The 22,613-nt window shown below is 40.2% G+C and overlaps 1 protein-coding gene across 5 annotated transcripts in view; it reads right to left on the bottom strand.

Moving 5' to 3' along the window:
- Nucleotides 1-21,336, bottom strand: part of SNX9 (sorting nexin 9) — a 44,365-nt gene extending 23,029 nt beyond the window's left edge. The window contains exons 1-5 of one of the 5 annotated variants that reach the window (XM_081312730.1): nt 21,057-21,336; nt 20,005-20,179; nt 5,900-5,986; nt 2,038-2,112; nt 471-584 (exon numbers count right to left, since the gene is read on the bottom strand). In XM_081312730.1, the coding sequence (XP_081168856.1) occupies nt 471-584; nt 2,038-2,112; nt 5,900-5,977 (267 nt within the window). In that variant the 5' untranslated portion in view covers nt 5,978-5,986; nt 20,005-20,179; nt 21,057-21,336. Of the gene's footprint in view, nt 1-470; nt 585-2,037; nt 2,113-2,231; nt 2,661-5,899; nt 5,987-14,956; nt 15,027-20,004; nt 20,180-21,056 lie in introns of those variants that run through there. The other 4 variants (XM_081312731.1, XM_081312729.1, XM_081312732.1 and 1 more) reach the window with 4 other exon arrangements.
- Nucleotides 21,337-22,613: the final 1,277 nt, after the last annotated feature.

Here is a 22,613-nt window from a genome sequence, read left to right as displayed (position 1 = left end):
AACTGTTTCAAGACTATTTCGGGACTTAAATTATTTCCCACCTCAAAATTATGAGAAAACTTTTATTCTATTTCAGCATGCTAATCGAATTCTAGGAAAACTGCAAAAATGTGGTCAAAGAAACATATAGTTCTAAAGTTATAGGTTCATCCAGTTACAATCACATTCAGTGGAACCAAAATAATAATAAAAAATTAGTGTGCTTCCCAACTGTTAGGTCTCCATTTGCATACAAAAAAGTAAAATAAAGTTAAAAAGGAAAGACAAAACTATCAATTCTTTTCATGATATGTATTAGGTGTATTAGCAGTACAGATCAAATATATATATTTACATATATATATTTCCCATTAGGAAAGATAATTCCATAGTTGTTTTGATAACCCACTTCAAAAGGCTTCATGAAGTTTCCTTCATTCTATACAATTCACCATGCTTCTAGCACTCAAGAATACTATTAAAATACATACTTGGCTATTGTTTTTCATGGCTTGCGAATTCGTCTGTGAAGCATTTGAGGAGAAGCTGTCAAAAAAGGCTTGATCAGCTACCAAAATTCCATCTCTGGTGCTTTCATGTATAATCTGAAAAGCAGAAGGTTGCTGAAAAAACATTTCTAAAATCAAAGATAATTATTTCTATTAAGGAATTAATTTTGAACTTCATGGAGCACATACATTCAGGACTACATCTTCTCCATTTAGACCAGGTGCCTAATATAATAACTTAATCAAGTTTCCATTTTATTTAATAAAGTTTCCATTTTATTTTATGCGTTCTGAGTGCAAACTGAATGCCTACAGATATTCAGCAAGAAAAAACAGACCAGTACAAAGTCGGAAAACATGCAAAGCATGGCTTCTGGTTTTGTTTTTAATCCAGCAGAACCCATAGAAGGCATCTGTGTTTGCTTCTGTGTAACCAATTAATGTGCTGCATCTGACTATATGAGTGTCTGTTTCTGCTTTCCTTTTCTATTGCATCTGTGTGTATATATGTTCACTGGAAAAGTCCAGGATGAACTATATATATTCCACTATGGGTCATGTGACTTAGAATGGAAGATTCATCTGAATTACCGCACAACTCACTCTCATAATATAATGAGAATTTTTTTTCCTATAACTTTTGTCTCTACAGCCTCTGACCCGATCTGGCCCATTTTTGACACGCCATCTTTCTTTTGCCAGTTTTTCCCTATGCCAAATTTGGCCTGTTATATTCCATTTTTGGCCTGTTATATTCCATTTTTGGAGAGTTATATGCTCATAAACAGATTTTCTGATCCCTTTTAGCTAATCTATTTCCAACATTCTGTTGGCCTGAGAAAAAATAACAAAGCAGGAAAAGCATGCAGAACATAGTTCTGAATTTTTCTATGTCTTTAAAAATAGCTTCTGTCTGGGTCATATGACCAGGCCAGAGGAGTTGAAATGGAGGAGCTGGCAACATTCCCAATCGCTTCCCCATGGCTGCAACGGGGAAAATTTTATGGATTTTCTTTCTCTCTAACTCAATCCACCCTAATTTCAAATATTTCTACTATCCATACCAAATTTGGTTGGTTTTTTTCTGCTCACTTTTTGGAGCTTAATCAGGCCAATGGATAGACATTCTCAACATAGTTTATTTTCATAATTCCATTTAGCTGGAAAGAATAAAAAATTAGATGTCTATATGAAACTCTCACGTAACCAATTTAGCATTTTTTAAATCTTCCTAGTCAATAATCTAAAACAGATTCTTTAACCAAAAGTCTAGCTCGAGACTCATATGCAAAAAAAAAGAATTTTACTGAACACATATGACTCACCCAGTTTGTGTATGTTCCATAAATTATACAGTATTACTTTCTGTTTCAGGCATCATATGATTTTACATTTAAGGATCAACAGTTTGTGATTTGGTTTAGTCTAAATAACTGAATTGTGTACCATATAAAATACTGTATATAACATTGCCAATAAGTCTACTTATATATTATATGACAGCTTCATTTTATATATTGACAACTATTGTTTTATTATAATATCTTACTTCAACATAATCTGTAGGAACCAGTCCTTTTTCTCCTTGGCTGTTTTTGCCTTCCAGCCAGCCTCCACCTACATCCTAAAATAATTTTTAAAATATGGGGTTAGCATATTTTAAATTATAAAAGAAATTATAAAAGTTAAATTATAAAAGAAATTATATATTCAATACACTCTATGTTTTACATATTGTTATACCTTCAATAGCCAATTTTAGTTTCTTCCTTCCTGAAAAGCACAATGGTATTTTTCTTATTTTTTTTTCCTTAGAATCATTTGAGAAATAAAATCAGATTATTTTATGGGCTAATTTCATGGATAGCAAACAATATTTTCATAGTTAATTCTGACCAAAATATTTGTATTACAAGAAAAAAGCATAATCAATAAAACCTCTAATGCTTCTTGCAGGTTATTTATTTGTAATTGCCTGCAGAAGTTTATAGGAAATCCACAAAGTATCTTCTTTCAAACTCCTTGTTTTCCTACCATTTCCTCTATTTTTCATAACACAAATAATCAAATGACAGAGAAAACTATAGAATACTTTAGATTTTTATAATAATCCTATTACTTGTTTGGTAATAATTCCCACCAATTCCAATGACTCACTCTTAAGCCCAGGTATTCAGGTATAACCCAATTCTTTTTATTTCTTAACTCTATTTATCAATAAATATTTGAAACTTTGAGAAATCGTTGAACAAATTGCCCTAGGGCAGGGGTCGGCAACCTAAAAAAGGAAAAGAGCCACTGGGAACCGGTTCCATCACAAATTAAAAAAAGTGGGAGCCGCGTGCGTGTGTCCATGCACGCGCATGCGCAAAAAACATTTTGCGCATGCGCAAAACGGTTTTTTGCACACGCGCGGACACACGCAGTTGCCATTTTTTTAAAAAGTGAGATGGAACCGGTTCCCGGTTGCCCGACGGCGATGGCCCGTCTGCAAAGCTGCCGCTTTCGGCAGCTTTGCAGACGGGCCGCGGCAGCTTCCTCAAAGAGCGGCGCCCCTGCCCATTCCGAGGTGCGCGCGCACCTCTCCGAACGACCGGAGGTGCGCGCGCACCTCCCCAAACCTTTGGAGAGGTACGCGCGCACCTCTCCAAAGGTTTGGGGAGGTGCGCGCGCACCTCCGGTCGTTCGGAGAGGTGCGCGCGCACCTCGGAATGGGCAGGGGCGCCGCTCTTTGAGGAAGCTGCCGCGGCCCGTCTGCAAAGCTGCCGAAAGCGGCAGCTTTGCAGACGGGCCATCGCCGTCGGGCAACCGGGAACCGGTTCCATCTCACTTTTTAAAAAAATGGCAACTGCGTGTGTCCGCGCGTGTGCAAAAAACCGTTTTGCGCATGCGCAAAATGTTTTTTGCGCATGCGCGTGCATGGACACACGCACGCGGCTCCCACTTTTTTTAATTTGTGATGGAACCGGTTCCCAGTGGCTCTTTTCCTTTTTTAGGTTGCCGACCCCTGCCCTAGGGCAATTTGTTCAACGATTTCTCAAAGTTTCAAATATTTATTGATAAATAGAGTTAAGAAATAAAAAGAATTGGGTTATACCTGAATACCTGGGCTTAAGAGTGAGTCATTGGAATTGGTGGGAATTATTACCAAACAAGTAATAGGATTATTATAAAAATCTAAAGTATTCTATAGTTTTCTCTGTCATTTGATTATTTGTGTTATGAAAAATAGAGGAAATGGTAGGAAAACAAGGAGTTTGAAAGAAGATACTTTGTGGATTTCCTATAAACTTCTGCAGGCAATTACAAATAAATAACCTGCAAGAAGCATTAGAGGTTTTATTGATTATGCTTTTTTCTTGTAATACAAATATTTTGGTCAGAATTAACTATGAAAATATTGTTTGCTATCCATGAAATTAGCCCATAAAATAATCTGATTTTATTTCTCAAATGATTCTAAGGAAAAAAAAATAAGAAAAATACCATTGTGCTTTTCAGGAAGGAAGAAACTAAAATTGGCTATTGAAGGTATAACAATATGTAAAACATAGAGTGTATTGAATATATAATTTCTTTTATAATTTAACTTTTATAATTTCTTTTATAATTTAAAATATGCTAACCCCATATTTTAAAAATTATTTTAGGATGTAGGTGGAGGCTGGCTGGAAGGCAAAAACAGCCAAGGAGAAAAAGGACTGGTTCCTACAGATTATGTTGAAGTAAGATATTATAATAAAACAATAGTTGTCAATATATAAAATGAAGCTGTCATATAATATATAAGTAGACTTATTGGCAATGTTATATACAGTATTTTATATGGTACACAATTCAGTTATTTAGACTAAACCAAATCACAAACTGTTGATCCTTAAATGTAAAATCATATGATGCCTGAAACAGAAAGTAATACTGTATAATTTATGGAACATACACAAACTGGGTGAGTCATATGTGTTCAGTAAAATTCTTTTTTTTTGCATATGAGTCTCGAGCTAGACTTTTGGTTAAAGAATCTGTTTTAGATTATTGACTAGGAAGATTTAAAAAATGCTAAATTGGTTACGTGAGAGTTTCATATAGACATCTAATTTTTTATTCTTTCCAGCTAAATGGAATTATGAAAATAAACTATGTTGAGAATGTCTATCCATTGGCCTGATTAAGCTCCAAAAAGTGAGCAGAAAAAAACCAACCAAATTTGGTATGGATAGTAGAAATATTTGAAATTAGGGTGGATTGAGTTAGAGAGAAAGAAAATCCATAAAATTTTCCCCGTTGCAGCCATGGGGAAGCGATTGGGAATGTTGCCAGCTCCTCCATTTCAACTCCTCTGGCCTGGTCATATGACCCAGACAGAAGCTATTTTTAAAGACATAGAAAAATTCAGAACTATGTTCTGCATGCTTTTCCTGCTTTGTTATTTTTTCTCAGGCCAACAGAATGTTGGAAATAGATTAGCTAAAAGGGATCAGAAAATCTGTTTATGAGCATATAACTCTCCAAAAATGGAATATAACAGGCCAAAAATGGAATATAACAGGCCAAATTTGGCATAGGGAAAAACTGGCAAAAGAAAGATGGCGTGTCAAAAATGGGCCAGATCGGGTCAGAGGCTGTAGAGATGGAACCGGTTCCCGGTTGCCCGACGGCGATGGCCCGTCTGCAAAGCTGCCGCTTTCGGCAGCTTTGCAGACGGGCCGCGGCAGCTTCCTCAAAGAGCGGCGCCCCTGCCCATTCCGAGGTGCGCGCGCACCTCTCCGAACGACCGGAGGTGCGCGCGCACCTCCCCAAACCTTTGGAGAGGTACGCGCGCACCTCTCCAAAGGTTTGGGGAGGTGCGCGCGCACCTCCGGTCGTTCAGAGAGGTGCGCGCGCACCTCTCGGAATGGGCAGGGGCGCCGCTCTTTGAGGAAGCTGCCGCGGCCCGTCTGCAAAGCTGCCGCTTTCGGCAGCTTTGCAGACGGGCCGCGGCAGCTTCCTCAAAGAGCGGCGCCGCTGCCCCTTCGCGCGGAGGTACGCGCGCACCTCTCCAAAGGTTTGGGGAGGTGCGCGCGCACCTCCGCTCATTCGGGGAGGTGCGCGCACCACTGCCCGTTCGAAGAGGTGCGCGCGCACCGGGCGGCTGGGAGCCGCAGGAGACGGCTCAAAGAGCCGCATGCGGCTCCGGAGCCGCGGGTTGCCGACCCGTGCCCTAGGGAACTCAGTCAGCTTGTTTATATATGTAAACCTATATCAAATAAAGCCCATATTGTTATTAATCTGCATGAGAAAATAAAGATGTGCTTTAGGGTTTTTTTGCAATAAAATTAATGAACATTTTCATAATTAAAATTTCAAAATGATTAGTACACATTATTTAGGACATATTATAGTACATATTTTTGCCTACTAAAGTGCCTTACCGGATTAGTAATTGTAATTATTTCTCCTTCATTAACTGTTAGCTCATTATTTCCTGGTTCAGCAGCAAAGTCATACATCACTCGAGCCTATAAGGTATGCAAAAAATTCTACGTGAATGACCTGTTTAACTCAAGCTTATGGGGAAAAAAACATAATCTGAAATTCATCGATTAGCATTTTGAAAACATGAATACCTAAAATCCAAATAAAATTCAAATTCCAAAAATATTTTAAATGGAATCGAGTAAGGCAAGCCTGAAGAACCAATTCTCAATATCTCCAACCTTTTGGCTGCACTTAATCAAATCAAATCAAATTTATATTTTCCTTTGCATAATCAAACATGGCACAAACTAAATTGGTAGAATCAAACACAAAAGTCTATCAAGCCTCTACGTTTGAAGAATAAATGCTGCATGACATAATGCAGCTATTACTTTCCAAGACTCACAAGCAGGGCATAAAGTCAATTCTTTTTCACAGGAACTTGGTGGTCAGAGACATCCTGCTTTTACATATGGATATTTCATTAAATCACTGGGTTCAGTAATAGGAAATCCAGCTCTGCCCTTTCTTTTCTTCCAGGAGGCTACCACAGTCTGACCCACGCAATGACTCATGCTAGCACCACTCTTGCTTTAGGGCAGGGGTCCCCAACCCCGGTCCATGGACTAGCACTGTGCTGCGGCATGCCAGAAACTAGGCCACGCAAACAAGTGAAGCCTCATCTGTGGGATGCAGGTAGCATGCAAAACCACACCCCCTCTGGTCTATGGAAAAACTGTTCTCCACGGAAACAGACCTTGGTGCCCAAAAGGTGGTGGACCTCTGCTTTAGGGCTTTAAAAGCTGCCTAATACACATACATTTTCTGAATGAAGCTTTTCTGCTGCTCTATACATTCATTTAGCAGATCTTGGCCAGGATAAAGAGAGAAGAAAGTCATCTCAACCTTTCTCTTTCAACTGAGAAGTACTAAAGAGAACCAACAGGCAAAAATATGAGAGATTAGCTTTTCTTTAGTTATCAACATGGATCTTGATAATACATACCAGATTTGACATGCTTATCCAAATTAAATCCATTAAGAGGATGATCGAACAGGATCTGCCCAAATGACACTTTTAATACTTTATGAATGAAAGTCATAATACTAAAGCAACAAACTTATACTGGAGGAATAACTGAAAGAAGAGAGCTCTTAATGGTCCGATATATCCCAATCAAATAGCAATTAAGAAACCAAAGAAACAATGATATAAACTATTTATCTCCCATTCCAATTTCCTAAAACATATTTCAAAGCTAATATTTTAAGAAACACACTGAATTGTATTCCACCTCCATGTACATGCAAGTACAGTGGACTCTACTGTCACATTATTCACCAAAGCACCAGAGGGCAGGACAAGAAACAATGGTTGGAAACTGAACAAAGAAAGAAGCAACCTAGAATTAAGGAGAAACTTCCTGACAGGACAATTAACCAGTGGAACAGCTTGCCTCCAAAAATGTTGGGCACTCCATCATTGGAGGTTTTTTAAGAAGAGAGTAGACAGTCGCTTGTCTGAGATAGTATAGGTTCTCCGGCTTGAGTGGTGGGCTGGACTAGATGATCTCCAAGGTCCTGTTCTGTTCTGTTCTATTATTTTTATTCCTATTCTTATTCTTCCCCTCTCCAAACATCGTCAAGCCCCATTTGAACACTGTCATTATTTTTCACTGTATTATACTGATTTTCAGATTACTTCTGTGGAGTTTATTGAGCCATCAATAGACTATTTCTTCTAAAAGATACTATAAGTGCATATTATTTTCAAACCTTTTCAGGCTTAGTTAAAAATCTTGGAACCTTGATCAAGGGACAAAGCTTAATGTTTGAAAAAAATGGCTCTGTTTATGTTGTTTTTTTTATTCTTAGTGTCTTATTATTATATCCTACTGTTTTACATATAACTCAAGGCAGTGAACAGATGGCAAACCCATCAAATTCTTGACATTCTGTGAAACATAATTTGAAAAGAATTGTGTTTTAGATCATTGATTTACACGCTATTTACCTCCTACTGTCACTGTACATGGTGCCTTACAACTCACTGCCCCAGAAGCTTTTGATCCAAAATTTAACACAAAAGGAAAAAATAAAATAAAAACAAATGAAAATAAATAAAATATGCCTCTTGGTTGAAGCAGAGGAGTCAAATTCCTTTACCACCATTTAACTCTTATCTGGATTTGTACAGCTCCTGTACATGTTATTCTTTCAATGTGCTTAAGCTTAATTACTGGTACAATTATAGGTGGAAAAATGGGAACCAAAATTGACGTTCAATAGCTAATTACAAGATCACATTCAACATTATTTCTGCTGTATCTTTGTTAGCTAGATGCATAAGAATATTTTTATTAAAGCGGAATTTCATTATGATAAACAACATTTCAATCACTTCAGAGATGAACTATTTTCCCCACCGCACAATAAAATTTCACCAAACACAGCAATACCCATTTAGCAGTAATCTCAACTTAATCTGATATAAATTAACTCTGAGTCGACCCATGTATATCCTTCCTCTAGATGTTGCATGTGACCAAATATTAAGTTAAACATCTGCTCTAATTATAGCTTCTTTTCCCCGACATTAAAATTATGCCACACTCTACAAGTTATACAGTAGTCATTAGTCATATTTCATGCTTCAAGTGCACATTAAAAGGTGGCAGGATAGCAAATATCTTCTTTTGAAATGCTGATGCTACAAACGAAGCACAGTAAAGTTTGTTTCAGTCATGATAAAAACAAAAACAGGCACTTTATTATACATCAGGGGTCCTCAACCCATGGTCCATGGACTAGTACCAGGCTGCAGCATGCCAGCAAGCAGTCTGCACAAACAAAGAAAGCCCCATCCACGGGATGCAGTCAGTACACAAAACCATGTCCCCTCCGGTCCATGGAAAAACCTCTCTCCACGGAACCAGTCCCTGGTGCCCAAAAGGTTGGGGACCTCTGTTATAAATAAGACAAATACAGAATTAAAGTAAATATCTTTCACTGGAACTCATGGAAGATAATAGATAACCAGCCAGGTTTTGACTAAGGAAATGGACATTTGGAAATTATTTTCAAAGATACAATGACATTGGTAGAAAGTGCCATTTAAAGCCATTAAAATTAACTTTGTGCTATATTCAAGAATACAAATTAAAACATTAGTGACAGATGTTTGCTTGTTGTTTACCTGAACACATCCTAACATTGTTAGAAAATGTTTTCTTCATTTCATTCAAAATCTGACTTTCTGTAGCTTAAATGTATTATTGGGCGTCTTGAAGTGTAGAACAATGCAGAACAGGGAGTGACTCTTCTGTGCAGTATATCTTCAGATACTTAAGGATTCCTATCATATATCCCTTTGTGATCTTCTCAAGATTAAAGGTAAAAGGTAAAGGTTCCCCCACACGTGTGCTAGTCGTTTCAAAGTCTAGGGGCTGGTGCTCATCTCCGTTTCAAAGCCGAAGAGCCAGCGCTTGTCCGAGGACATTTCTGTGGTCATGTGGCCGGCATGACTAAACGCCAAAGGCACACGGAATGCTGTTACCTTCCCACCATAGTGGTCCCTATTTTTCTACTTGCATTTTTACATGCTTTTGAACTGCTAGGTTGGCAGAAGCTGGGACGAGTAACAGGCGCTCACTCTGTTATGCGGCACTTGGGATTCGACCCGCCAAACTGCCAACCTTCTGATCAACAAGCTCAGTGTCCTAACCCACTGAGCCACCACGTCTCTTCTCAAGATTAAACATCCCCAGTTATTTCACTCTTTCTATACAGTATTCTTGATCATCCTCATCACCCATCCCTGAAGCTGTTCATTTGTTTGAATCCTTCTCAGAATATCCAATCCTCAAAAAATGGCCTAAATAATACAGTATAAAGCAAAATATTTTCCAAGATTTGGAAACTAAGCTTGTGCTAAGCTTAAATTACATTTGCTTTTTTTTCAGCCACATCACAACTCAAAAGGAATAGCAATTAACAATTTACTCCAATAACGTTTTCATAAACATGATTAGCAAGCCAAGTACATAAATCCTATAACTGTGCATTTTCTTATCCTAAGCATTTGTCTCTGTTGAATGTAATAATTATTTGCAGCCCATTTCTCTAACTTATCAATGCCATATTGAAGTTTCTCTTGTAGTTATCACATACATTTTGTATCATCTACAAATCTGATTAGCATTCCTCCTATCTCTTCAACCCTCCACCTTATAATTTAAAGAGTTACAGTGAATAATCAACATTTAAATTAGGCTCAGAATGAACAAAGACTTGCAACAAAAGTCAAAGATAATAATAAAAAACTTTCTTTCAACATATAAATGACAAGAAAAAAGTCAAGAAAACAGTTGGTCCACTAAAGAGAGAAGATGGCAAGAAAGTAACAGGCAGTAGAGAGAAAATAGAGCTGCTTGACTCATTCTTTGCATCAGTCTTAACGCGAAAAGAAACTATAGCCCAACCTACCAAAAGCATAACTGTAAAAGACAGAGTAGAAATAAAAATTAAAATAAGCAAGAAAATGGTTACAGCAGGGATGTCAAACTGCCGGCCCATGGGCTGGATGCGTCATTGGAAACCATACCCATCCCATTGCCAGCAATGGCGAAAAAGCTCTGATACGTTGCGCGATGTCACATGACATCGTGAGTTTGACATGTCTGGGTTAGAGAGACCACCTATCTGATCTTGATGAATACAAATCACCAGGACTTGATGGATTACATCCCAGAGTTCTGAAGGAGCTGCCAGATGTTACCTCAGAACCACTGTTAATATATTTTTTTAAAATCCGGAGAACCAGGGAACTACCACAGGATTGGAAAAGAGCTGATGTGGTCCCCATCTTCAAAAAAGGGGGGAAAAAGAGACCCAGGAAACTACAAACCAATCAGCCTAACATCAATACCTGGGAAGATATTGGAAAAAATAATCAAAACACAGATCTGGGAACATCTAGAAACAAATAAAGTTACAGCCAGTAGACAGCATGGGTTTGTTAAAAACAGATCATGCCAAACCAATCTTATTTCATTCTTTGCAGTGACTAAATTAGTAGACCAGCGAAATGCTGTGGACATAATATACTTAGACTTCAGCAAGGCATTCAACAAAGTAGACCACAACCTACTTCTTGGTAAACTAGAAAATGTGGGTTAGACAGCATCACCACCAGATGCATTTTTAACTGGCTGACAAACCGTACTCAATGAATAGTACTTAATGGTACTACATCTACATGGAAGTAAGTATTGGAGTACCACATGGTTTTGTCTTAGGCCCAGTATTCTTCAATATCTTCATAAATGACTTCGATGAGGGAATAAAACGGGAACTCATCAGATTTGCAGATGACACTAAGCTGGCAGGAATAGCCAACATCTCAGAAGACAAGCTCAGGAAACAAAAAGATCATGACAGACTGGAACAATGGGCCCTATCCAACAACATCAAATTTAATGTGGAGAAAAGCAAGGTTTTAAACGTAGGCAGGAAAAACCAAGGGTATGAGTACAGATTAGGCGAAACCTGGCTCAAAAACAGTAACTATGAGACGGACCTTGGAGTCCTAGTGGATGATCACTTAAACATGAGCCAGCAGTATGCAGCAGCAGCCAAAAAAGCTAATACAATCTTTGGTTGTATAAACAGAGGCATAGAATCAAAAACACATGAAGTATTAGCATTGCTTTATAAATTCTTAGGAAGACCACACCTGGAATACTACATCCAATTTTGATCACCACATTACAAAAAGATGTTGAGACTTTGGAAAAAGTGCAAAGAAGAGCAAGATGATTAAGGGGCCAGAGACAAAAACATATGAAGAACAGTTGCAGGAATTAGGTATGGCCGGTCTAGAAAAAAGGAGGACTGAGGTGACACGCTAGCAGTATTCCAATATTTGAGGGGCAGCCACAAAGAAGAGAGGTCAACTTATTTTCCAAAGCATCAGAAGGCAAGACAAGAAAAAATGGATGGAAATTAATCAAGTAAAGAAGCAACCTGGAATTAAGGAGAAACTTCCTAACAGCGAGGACAATTAACTAGTGGAACACCTTGCCTTCAGATGCTGTAGGAGCTTCATCATTGGGGAGTTTTAAAAAAATGACTGGATAGCCACCTATCTGAAATGGCATAGGGTCTCCTGCTTGAGCAGGGGGTTGGACTAGAAGACCTCCAAGGTCCCTTTCAGCTCTATTCTGATTGACATGACAATCCACTCAATACTGTCTAAAGTTTGATAAGGAATCATTAGTAATTTTCTGAATACTATTTTCATGCCTCTACTGGCAGAATTGTCGAAGCTTTAGAAAATAGGTTTCTTAATAGTATGGTGTAGACCAGGGGTGTCAAACTTGCAACATCACGTGACATGTCATGACGTATCGCGACTTTTTTTCCATTGCCGGCAATGGCGTGGGCATGGTTTCACCATGACGCATCTGGCCCACGGGCCGGCAGTTTGATACCCCTGCTGTACACTACTGCTAGAATTAACACACCAATGTGAAATTATTGCCAGCAGCACATCATACGGGAAAATGCTAAAAGAAGGTAATAGAAATGTTTTCTCTTTTACTGAAATATTTGATCCAGCATTAATATAAATTAAGCTTTTTTTCTTTTGGTTGTATCTCAGTTTTAAATCTATTATATCTGTATTTAAAGGACTTTTAGGTTTTTACTTTTTGAAATTGGCATCTTGCTACAATAAATAAATTAGGATTCTTTATATATTATTTATATTCAGTGCAGGATAGTATCAGACACTGTAATTAGGCCTACATTTTTCATAATTGATACAGTCAACATTTCTTGCTTGAATGCTACACAAACCTCATTAAAGGCTTAAGTGTTCTATGGACAGTACATATTTATTAATGTACAAGCATACAATGATAAGGAATTAATTATTAGCATATAAAACTGGTCTGATTACTGTCTAGAGATTTCCTTGAGAATTTCAGGAATAAACACAAAAGCCAATCCAGTAAATAATTACTAATACTGCTAAGCAGACATAACTCTTCAATAAATTCTTAACTGCAAAGCATTTTGAAAATGTAATTTTCTCTATATTATTTATAATACATCTCTAAGAATTGCTAATGTTATATTATTATGCATGGCTACGCAATCAGCCAGGTGTTTAGACCGATCTAAACATCATTTTTATCTACCTTTTGAGTCCCTCCCAAAATAGACAGTTGTTTTATTTTGTTAAAGGTATCACTGCAGGATGTAAACTGCCTTTTACAACTGACCGATTGTGATTTTTGTCAATGCTAATAGTGTCCAAGTAGTGTTCCAAATGTTTTGGATTGAACCTAAGGTGCCTATTACTATTGGTACTATTTTTACTTCTTTTGTCACAGTTGTTCTATTTACAGGTCTTTGTATTTTGTGGTTTTCTCCAGTTCTTTCTCTTCTATTGTCTCCGATACTTATTACGTTGTTTGTAAACTAAGCATTTAGTTTACAAAGGATAGGCGAATTTGGGGCATGTGGCCACTTTTTGGATTTGAAAATACATCACAAGCTCTGTTGAAGTTTTTCCATAAGCTGACTTTGAGCACTGACAATATATCTAGTCAATAGTGGGTCTGGCTAGTCATAAAGAAGGCAAACTGGTAAACTCTGCCATCTTTGCTCTACTTTACCCTCTTTTGGGGGGGTGGGATGAACGTGGGTGCACTTCTAAACAAAACAGTGGGGCCCTTATTTTTATTACTGAAAAATGTCTATGAGACCATAAGATCCCAGAGGCATTCTTGCAAATAAAAATAATATTAGAGGTTGCGCTTTACTGTGGAACGTGTCAGCTTCCGATTTAATTAACACTGGTATATCTCTCTATACATGTGTGTGTGGGGAGGGAGTTCCCTGCTGACAAGCCGACTAGCAGATACCAAGGGAGATATCTGTGGGCACCATGTTGACTTTTTGTGCTATAAACTGTGCAGGAACTGTTGCTGAAAGGATTAATGTGGTAATAAATCATTTGGGAGAAGTAGCTTGTTACTATTAAAAACTGGTAAAAATAGGCCTGAATATATAATGAGAATTGTTTTCCTTACATACATTTGATATGACTATTTCCAAAATTCCATTGCACCATTTCTTCAGTCACCCATGGGACTTAAAAGGTAGCCAAATGCATAGTGTGTGCCTAATAAAACAAAAAGTAGGTGCCCAAACTTTCATTGCCTTCTTCCCTTTTTTTTCTCCCATAAAGTGGAAGTTATTATTTTAAGTACTAAATGGGGATATTTTATCTGAAGAACTGAATTAAAAAGAACTCAAATTGCCAAAATGAAAATCAAACTTGGGAGAACTGGATTCAGCCCCTCATATTTCATGGTGTGCCATAAGTTTAGAAATGAAACACCGAGGATCTGAGCGTGGACAAAATCCCTGCACTTAGTGTAAGCTGTTTTATTATTCACTGTTTTGGGGGAAGGGGAGTGCTGTTGAATCAGTGTTGACTCCTGGTGATTGCCTGGACAAATCCCTGCCATTTTACTGGAAAGGTTTTCAGAAGTGGTTTGTCACTGTCTCCTTCTTAGGGTTGAGAGTGTGACTGGCTGACTATTTTGTCTAAGGCAGGTCTAGAATCGTGGCCTGTTTCTAGCCTGGAACTTTAACCACTAAACCATGTCTTTACTTGCACAATGCATTCACCAACATCCGACCTTTTGCTTTTGAACAGCAGGACAAATAGTGCAGAAAGTCAATCCCATATCAATCCTACAAACACTGCCAAAGCAATAGCAGAACTGGCTTTTGTCATCTTTACTTATGTCCGATCTTCCATTTTGGAAGGATTAGCAATAAAATAGATATTACACTTGTGTACTCAGTGTTGCAGCATATCCTCAGGTGAATATGAATATATAAATATATACTTTTCATATAAAACCCTAATATGGTTATTCAGTGGCAACATTTATTCACATTCAAAATTTTATACCACTCATCTACTACATTACCTACACAACGTAGAACACCAAGTTCTCAAACACTGCAGTGGATTTTTAGGAATAAGTTTATGAACTTCTGGGCCATTTTCTCATTCCACGGATCAACAAGGATTCAAACCTAGTGTTTAGAAAATAAAAGCAAAACTCCCCAGTTTTTAAAACTCCTCACTCCTCAGAATTTCAGAATAATTTTAGTCAATCATTTACAGTTAAATGTTATATGAATAAAGAACAAACCAGCCTATCATTTCCCTCCAGAAAACTAGTTATATAAAAGATACCACAAGCCTCTGTTTACAGAATGAAATTGCATTTCATTGGCACAGAGACAATGACCCTTCACTTCCTTTGAACACTGTGTAGTTGCCTATTCCAGATACGGAAATCAGCCCTAATTGGAGTATTGTTTCAATGGAAAAATCTTCAATAGCTTTGGCTTCCAACAGCTGGCAAAGAAAATTCACATTGCACCATCGTAGAAATATAGTTCAAAGTGATACCAGAGCTGAATCTTGTAAAGCATAAAAAATTACCAATACACTCCATCTTTTGTATATAAAGTCATGTCTTTTGGAAATAAAAATATTTCTTTAATTATTGCACAATTTAAATATTGCACTTTTATGATCACAATAATTTGTTAAATTTAATATTCTTTCAAAAAAATCAGAGTATTTTTAAAAGCTTGGTTTAAAAAGCTAAGCAAGTCATTGCTTATAAAAAAAATCATTTTCAGCTCAATAAGACTGAGTCCAGAATGTATAAGGCAGGGCTTTTCAACCAGTAGTACGGGTACCACCTGTGGTACATTGGCACCTGGCAGGTGGTATGCGACCATCCTAGAAAAGTGATAGCGGGGGAGGGGAATGAGCTGAAGCAGAGGCAGCACCGCACAAGCCTGAGCGAGAGATGGCTGGAGCTGCAGGGCTGTCAGGGCTCAGCGGATGAGCCAGGATCAGCGCTTCTTCGGGGCTGTCAGGGCTCAGCGGAAGTGACAGGATCAGCGCCAGCCTCCAGCTGGAGCTCGGCGCTGATGCTGGTGCTTCTGCTGAGCCCAGAAGCACCGATCAGCTGGAATGTTGCAGCATCTCCAGGGCCTTGTGATTTACATTCAGATGCTTGTCAACTGATTCATATTTATGATGCTCACAGTGTCCCAGGGTCATGTGAAGTGACCAAAACCTGCTGCAACTACCCAGCAGACGGGGGGAATAAAAACCAAACCAACCCACCCCACCCCCACTGCCAATCCTCAACAGAAATGCTCACAACAATGAAAACCTCGGACAGGAGGAAGAGTGTCGCCAGATGGGCAGGCAGGTATCTTGCTCAGCTGTGGCTTGGGGGGAACTTTTTTCACTGCCATTGTAACTTTGAACAGTCACTAAGTGAACTGTTGTAAGTCGAGGATTACCTGTACTTCATCACCTTTTTCCTTTTTGGGGGGTGGGTCATCAAGTTTTTGACACCTTGCTAGGCGACTGGTGGTACTCAGATGTTGCCATATGCTAAAAGTGGTACAGTGGGTGAAAAGGGTGAAAAGCCCTGGTATAAGGCATAAAATGCACCTCAAACTTTGCCTTCTGTTCCAAGTCTACCCTAACTGCATTCCCACCAATTGGTAAATGAGCGCACAGAAATATCTCTCTCTCTCTCTCTCTCTCTCTCTCTCTCTCTCTCTCTCTCTCTCTCTCTCTCTGTGTGTGTGTGTGTGTGTGTGTGTGTGTGTGTGTGTGTGTGCGTACAGGGGATGAGCCCCAAAGATTTCAGCAATAGTTTCTTCCATCTTCACTCTCATGCCCAGTTTGAGCTGCTTGCTGCACATAACAATAGACATAAAAAGTCTTACTCAATAGAAATGATAAATGCAAAACAGTAGAGTATGACTAGGGATTTTCAGTAAATGCTGATAAAGACAAAAAATAATTTCCTCCTTAAAGGCATCCCCTTCCATATGTATACATTAGGATATTTCATATTAAGCCACACACAAATACTGAACAATAAAATATTGCAATACATACTTTTAATTTTTGTACCGTAATTGGTTTCTTTTCTCTAATATTACATATTTCGATATTTGGACATTTGGCTGAAGGTAAAAAACCCCACCTCCAATCAATAGGGTAATCAAAAAAAGTTTAGCTGCAACACAGAAGTCAAATTACCGTATTCACAACTAAAATAGAATAACTGAGTATTCCAAACTGTTGCTTCTGTAAATAATCATGTTGTTGTTGTTAGCTGCGAAGTCGTGTCCGACCCATCGCGACCCCATGGACAACATTCCTCCAGGCCTTCCTGTCCTCTACCATCTTCTGGAGTCCATTTAAGTTCACGCCTACTGCTTCAGTGATTCTATCCAGCCACCTCATTCTCTGTCGTCCCCTTCTTCTCTTGCCCTCAATCTTTCCCAGCATTAGGCTCTTCTCCAGTGAGTCCTTCCTTCTCATTAGGTGGCCAAAGTATTTGAGTTTTAGCTTCAGGATCTGGCCTTCTAAAGAGCAGTCAGGGTTGATCTCCTCTAGGACTGACTGGTTTGATCGCCTTGCAGTCCAAGGGACTCGCAGGAGTCTTCTCCAGCACCATAGTTCAAAGGCTTCAATTCTTTGGCGCTCAGCCTTTCTTATGGTCCAACTTTCACTGCCATACATTGCAACTGGGAAGACCATAGCCTTGACTATACGCACTTTTGTTGACAGGGTGATGTCTCTCCTTTTTAGTGTGCTGTCTAGATTTGCCATGGCTCTCCTCCCAAGGAGCAAGCGTCTTTTAATTTCTTGGCTACAGTCCCCATCTGCAGTGATCTTGGAGCCCAGGAAAATAAAATCTGTCACTACCTCCATGTCTTCCCCATCTATTTGCCAGGAATTGAGAGGGCCGGATGCCATGATCTTGGTTTTCTTAATGTTAAGTTTCAACCCAGGTTTTGCACTCTCCTTCTTCACCCGCAACAAGAGGCTCTTTAGTTCCTCTTCACTTTCTGCCATTAGAGTGGTATCATCTGCTTATCTTCGGTTGTTCATATTTCTTCCGGCAATTTTAATTCCAACTTTTGATTCGTCAAGCCCTGCCTTTCTCATGATGTGCCTTGCACATAAGTTAAATAGGCAGGGCGACAGTATACAGCCTTGCCGGACTCCTTTCCCAATTTTGAACCAATCAGTGGTTCCGTGTCCAGTTCTCACTGTTGTTTCTTGGCCCACATATAGGTTTCTCAAGAGACAAATAAGATGGTCTGGTACGCCCATCTCTTTAAGAACTTGCCACAGTTTGTTATGATCCACAAATAATCATAACCAGTCTCAAAATGAAAGGGAAAGAAAACAAGGAAATTCAATCTCACCACTACTCTGAAAATTCTCACTGAATTTCAAATTTTCTAATTTATATATAAAACTACTTCAGAAGGGAGAAAAGCTATACAGAAACAGATGAAGTAACAGCATTAGTCAACATCAATGCCTTGTGATTTGTTTTTAAAAAAACTTAAGACTTAAGTCATTTTTTCCTTTCCTGCTAGAATGCTGAGCACTGAAAAATGACATATTTCAAAGAACTTGATCCAGTTCTAAAGAAACTGGTTAAATTAACCAATTATCAGAAAAGATCATATGAACTCAGAGCCTCCATTTTTGGGGTGTGTGAACTGTTTTGAAATGAAGTAGAAAGAATAGGAATTTTGTACACATTCAGCAGAAAATACGCAAACAAATCTTGTGCTCTTGTCTTTCCTTCAGCATAGCTGAGAGATATTAGAAACATTTGTTTCCATTTTACATAGATTTTAGTTTGTTCTTGTGTAAAACAGTCAATATGAACAGTAGTCAGTGGCAATACTTTAAAATCCAGTATGCTTTCACTAGACCAAATTGAGGCTGATGTATGTATAAGTGTATATGTATATTTGGTGTAATACTTCAGTTTTGCTAATATCAGTATGATATGATCATTGAAGTTTATTCACTTCAACCACTTTCTCAATCACAATGGAGAATAGTAACCAACATGGAAAATATATAGTCTGTAAAAGCATTTTTTTTAAATTCCATGTATATCCCGCCCTTCTCCGAAGATTCAGGGCGGCTTACAAGCTTAGCAGTAGCCTTCATTCTATGTATATGCCTGCTTATTAGGGCTTTCACACACACACACCCAAGCGGCATTATTACAAAGTCAGCTTAATTGCCCCCAACAATCTGGGTCCTCATTTTACCTACCTTGGAAGGATGGAAGGCTGAGTCAACCTTGAGCCTGGTGGGATGCGAACCTGCACTAATTGCAGGCAGCTGGTGTTACTTAAGGAGGCATTAGCCCACTGCTCCACCAAGGCTCTTACTAACTACAATTCTAAACAATAGATCCATGTGATTACACATATTTTATTTCAAACATAGTTTGGAAATCTTAATTATTGTAAACATGCACTGGTAATTCTATCAGTTTTAAGCCTATAGATCAGTGGTTCCCAATATTTTCTATACCCCGCACCCCTAGAACGCTTGATATATTCTCGCACCCCTTACAGAAGTTCAAAATAACGGCAATGAATTATGCATATACACTATAATTTTGAAAACCCACATTTTCACACCCCTGGTTGAGAACCCATGCTATAGATCAAGAGAACAAGGATTTCTTCCACTAATACTCACAAGTTTTTACAGTTGTATTCAAGAATTAAATATAGCAAAACATAGTTTTAACGGCCAAATTTAAAGATAACTTGCTGTTATTTTCCAGTCCCCTCAGTAACATATCAAAATTGTAGTTGTTGAGATCCGTTAATGCTTTTTATCTCCAGCAATATTATTAAAATGTTTTCCTGCAATTAATATTCGCAGCCCTAAAAGCATTAGCCGAGCAAGGCCCAATGATACTCTCACATAAACATCCACAATTTTAGATTTATTATTATTATTTTTTAAACAACAACACTCTGTAATATTTGTACTGCATCATGGACACAACTGCAGCATGGAACAGACCCTTTTATTTTTACATCTGGAAAGAAGTAAAGACTAGGGAGGGTGTGTGCTGAATGTGAACACGCCTACCAAAGGGCAAGAGCCAGCCTAAACTCTTCTAATATTGTCCTTGTTGTTGTTAGTTGCGAAGTCGTGTCCGACCCATTGCGACCCTATGGACAATGTTCCTCCAGGCCTTCCTGTCCTCTACCATCTTCTGGAGTCCATTTAAGCTCACGTGTCCTAGGTCTGCATTAAAAAAAAACTGAACTTGGGAGAGAGAGGGAGGGAAGGGGGGGGAGGAGAGAGGAGAAATGCCCAGGTAGGAAAATAACTAAGTTTATAAAGAAAAGGGCACAGAAGCCTTTGAACTGGAAAACGAACATCTCTCCCCCCCCTGTCCCAAAAGAACTCACATCGCTATTTACCAGCTTGATGAACTTATTATTAGTTGGGAAGAGAACTCTTTTTTTTTTTCCTAGCGCTATTTCAAAGTTTGCGTTCTGCCTTCGGTTGGTTGGTTGGCTGGCCCTAACCGGAAAACAGGTCTTAAGGCCCACGCGGAGGGGGTGGTGGTCTGCCTTTGGAATAGCCCAGGGGTCGGCAACCTCGGCTCTTTTATGACTCGTGGACTTCAACTCCCAGAATTCCTGAGCCAGCTATGCTGGCTCAGGAATTCTGGGAGTTGAAGTCCACGAGTCATAAAAGAGCCGAGGTTGCCGACCCCTGTTGAATAGCCAAAGGGGCAGAGTACACGAAAGGCGCCAAGATAAAACGCACAGCTCGGGCAAGGCACCGCCCCCTCCCTCCCCCCCCGCCAGTTCAGCCGAGGGTCTGTTCCTTCAACACGCCTCTCCCCCCCCCCTCCTGACAAGTCTCCCTCGTGCTGCCGTCCCGGACGGCGCCCACCCCGAGAGCGGGAGATGCGACCCGGCCACAAACCGCCGCTCTCCCAGCTCGAGAGGCGCCAACCCCCATCCCCACCGCTCCGCGTCCCCACCCACCCCCACCCCACTTGCCCGTGTAACGCCCGAGTTGTTTCAAAGCGCAAACACACACAAAAAAAAAACCACGAGTGGGCGGAGGCGGCCGAGCCAGCGTTCCCCAACCCTGAGGCAAGAGGCCAGCCGGGGTCTCCTCACCTTAGTGGCCATGGTGGGCTTTGGCGGCTTGTCTCCCCGCCTCCGGAGGGAACCTGACTGGCGACTCTGCTTTTAGGCTCCCTCCTACTGGGCCGCGGCGGCGCTGAAGGGGAAGGAGGAAGGCGGCAGCGGCGGCACGGCTCCTGCTCCGTTTTCAGGCCAGCCGCCGCCTCCCCTTCCCTTCCTTCGCCGGACTTCCAGCCACCAGAACGCGAGGAGCTCCCGAACTGGCGGCCAGGCAGAATCCGGGCTGCGAGCACCGCCTGCGCTTCCTCTCGCCTCCTGCCTCTTCCTGGTCGCTTCGCCCAGAGCCAGGGGCGGGGTTTCCACGAAGGCGTCCCGAAACATAAAGCAGGAAAAAAGGGGAGAAAAAGAGCCCGAGCCGTCTCGCCGAGAGCCCAGCATCGCCTGGGCGCACGTGTGCTGGTTTGGCGGAGGAGGGGAGCGGGAGCCGAGGGGAACTTGCCTCCCAATTCCTCGCCCCTCGGCATCCCGGGAGCGCCGACTCCGCCGTTCATCCGCTAAAACTCACAGCCTGCCTTAGAAATAATAGTATTCCCTCAGTGTGGAAAACGTTAGGCCGGTGCAAAGGGCACCGACTCGTCTCTGTCCCTGCCCGCGGGCGCCGCGGACAGGCGCGAGGGAAGTGGTTGTCCCAAGCTCTTGGATGGCGCCAGAAGGAAGTAGCCCTGTCCATTTTGAATTAATAGTTTGAAGAAGATTCTCAGGGATGACTCACACCCTGGACGGTATCTCTTTACTCTCCTACCATCCGGTAGGAGATATAGGAATATAGCCAGCCGTACCAACAGGCTGAAAAATAGCTTTTATCCGTAGGCTGTTAGGCTTTTAAATGGGACATAATCTTATGCAGAATTGACTTGGGAGGCCGGTGTGTGATGTAGTTGGTTCACATGGTGTGGTGGGATGGAGGGTTGTCACTGTGTGTTGGGGGGAGGGAGCAGGGGGGGGGGAGGCTCAGCTAATCTCAATGTACACATTATTATTATTTATTTTATTATCCTAGTACTATTCACACAATGAGTAAACGCAGGAGGAATTAGGTAGGTGGCCCTCGTTCTGTTCCAGCCTAACAACTGCAGTTAAATTACAGAAAACAAGGCACTGAGGAGAGGTGGTAACTGCCCAAGAATAGCTCCATCTTGCATGCCTATTTCTTTTCTGAATCATTACAGCTGTGGACTATTGTACTGTGCTTTTCAACCTTTTCACCCATTACCACTTTTAGGATGTGGCAATATCAGAGTACCACCAGTCGCCTAGCGAAGTGTCAGAAACTTGATGACCAAAAAAAGGAAAAAAGTGATAAAGTACAGGTAGTCTTCAACTTACAATGATTTGCTTAGTAACTGTTCGAAGTTACAACAGCACTGAAAAAAGTGACTTATGACCAGTGCTTTTTTTTGTAAAAAAAAAAAAAGGTGCCGAAACTCACACATGTCATACAACCCGCCTTGCCTACCCTACAAGGTTCCATCCAAAAAAGGTGCCGGAACTCCGTTCTGAGCATTCTATTGACAAAAAAGCCCTGCTTAT

This window comes from Vipera berus, assembly GCF_964194415.1.
Source record: "Vipera berus genome assembly, chromosome: 1".
Classification (NCBI taxonomy): Eukaryota; Metazoa; Chordata; class Lepidosauria; order Squamata; family Viperidae; genus Vipera; species Vipera berus.
Note: the sequence above shows the minus strand (reverse complement) of the source record. Positions and strands in the feature narration are given on the sequence as shown.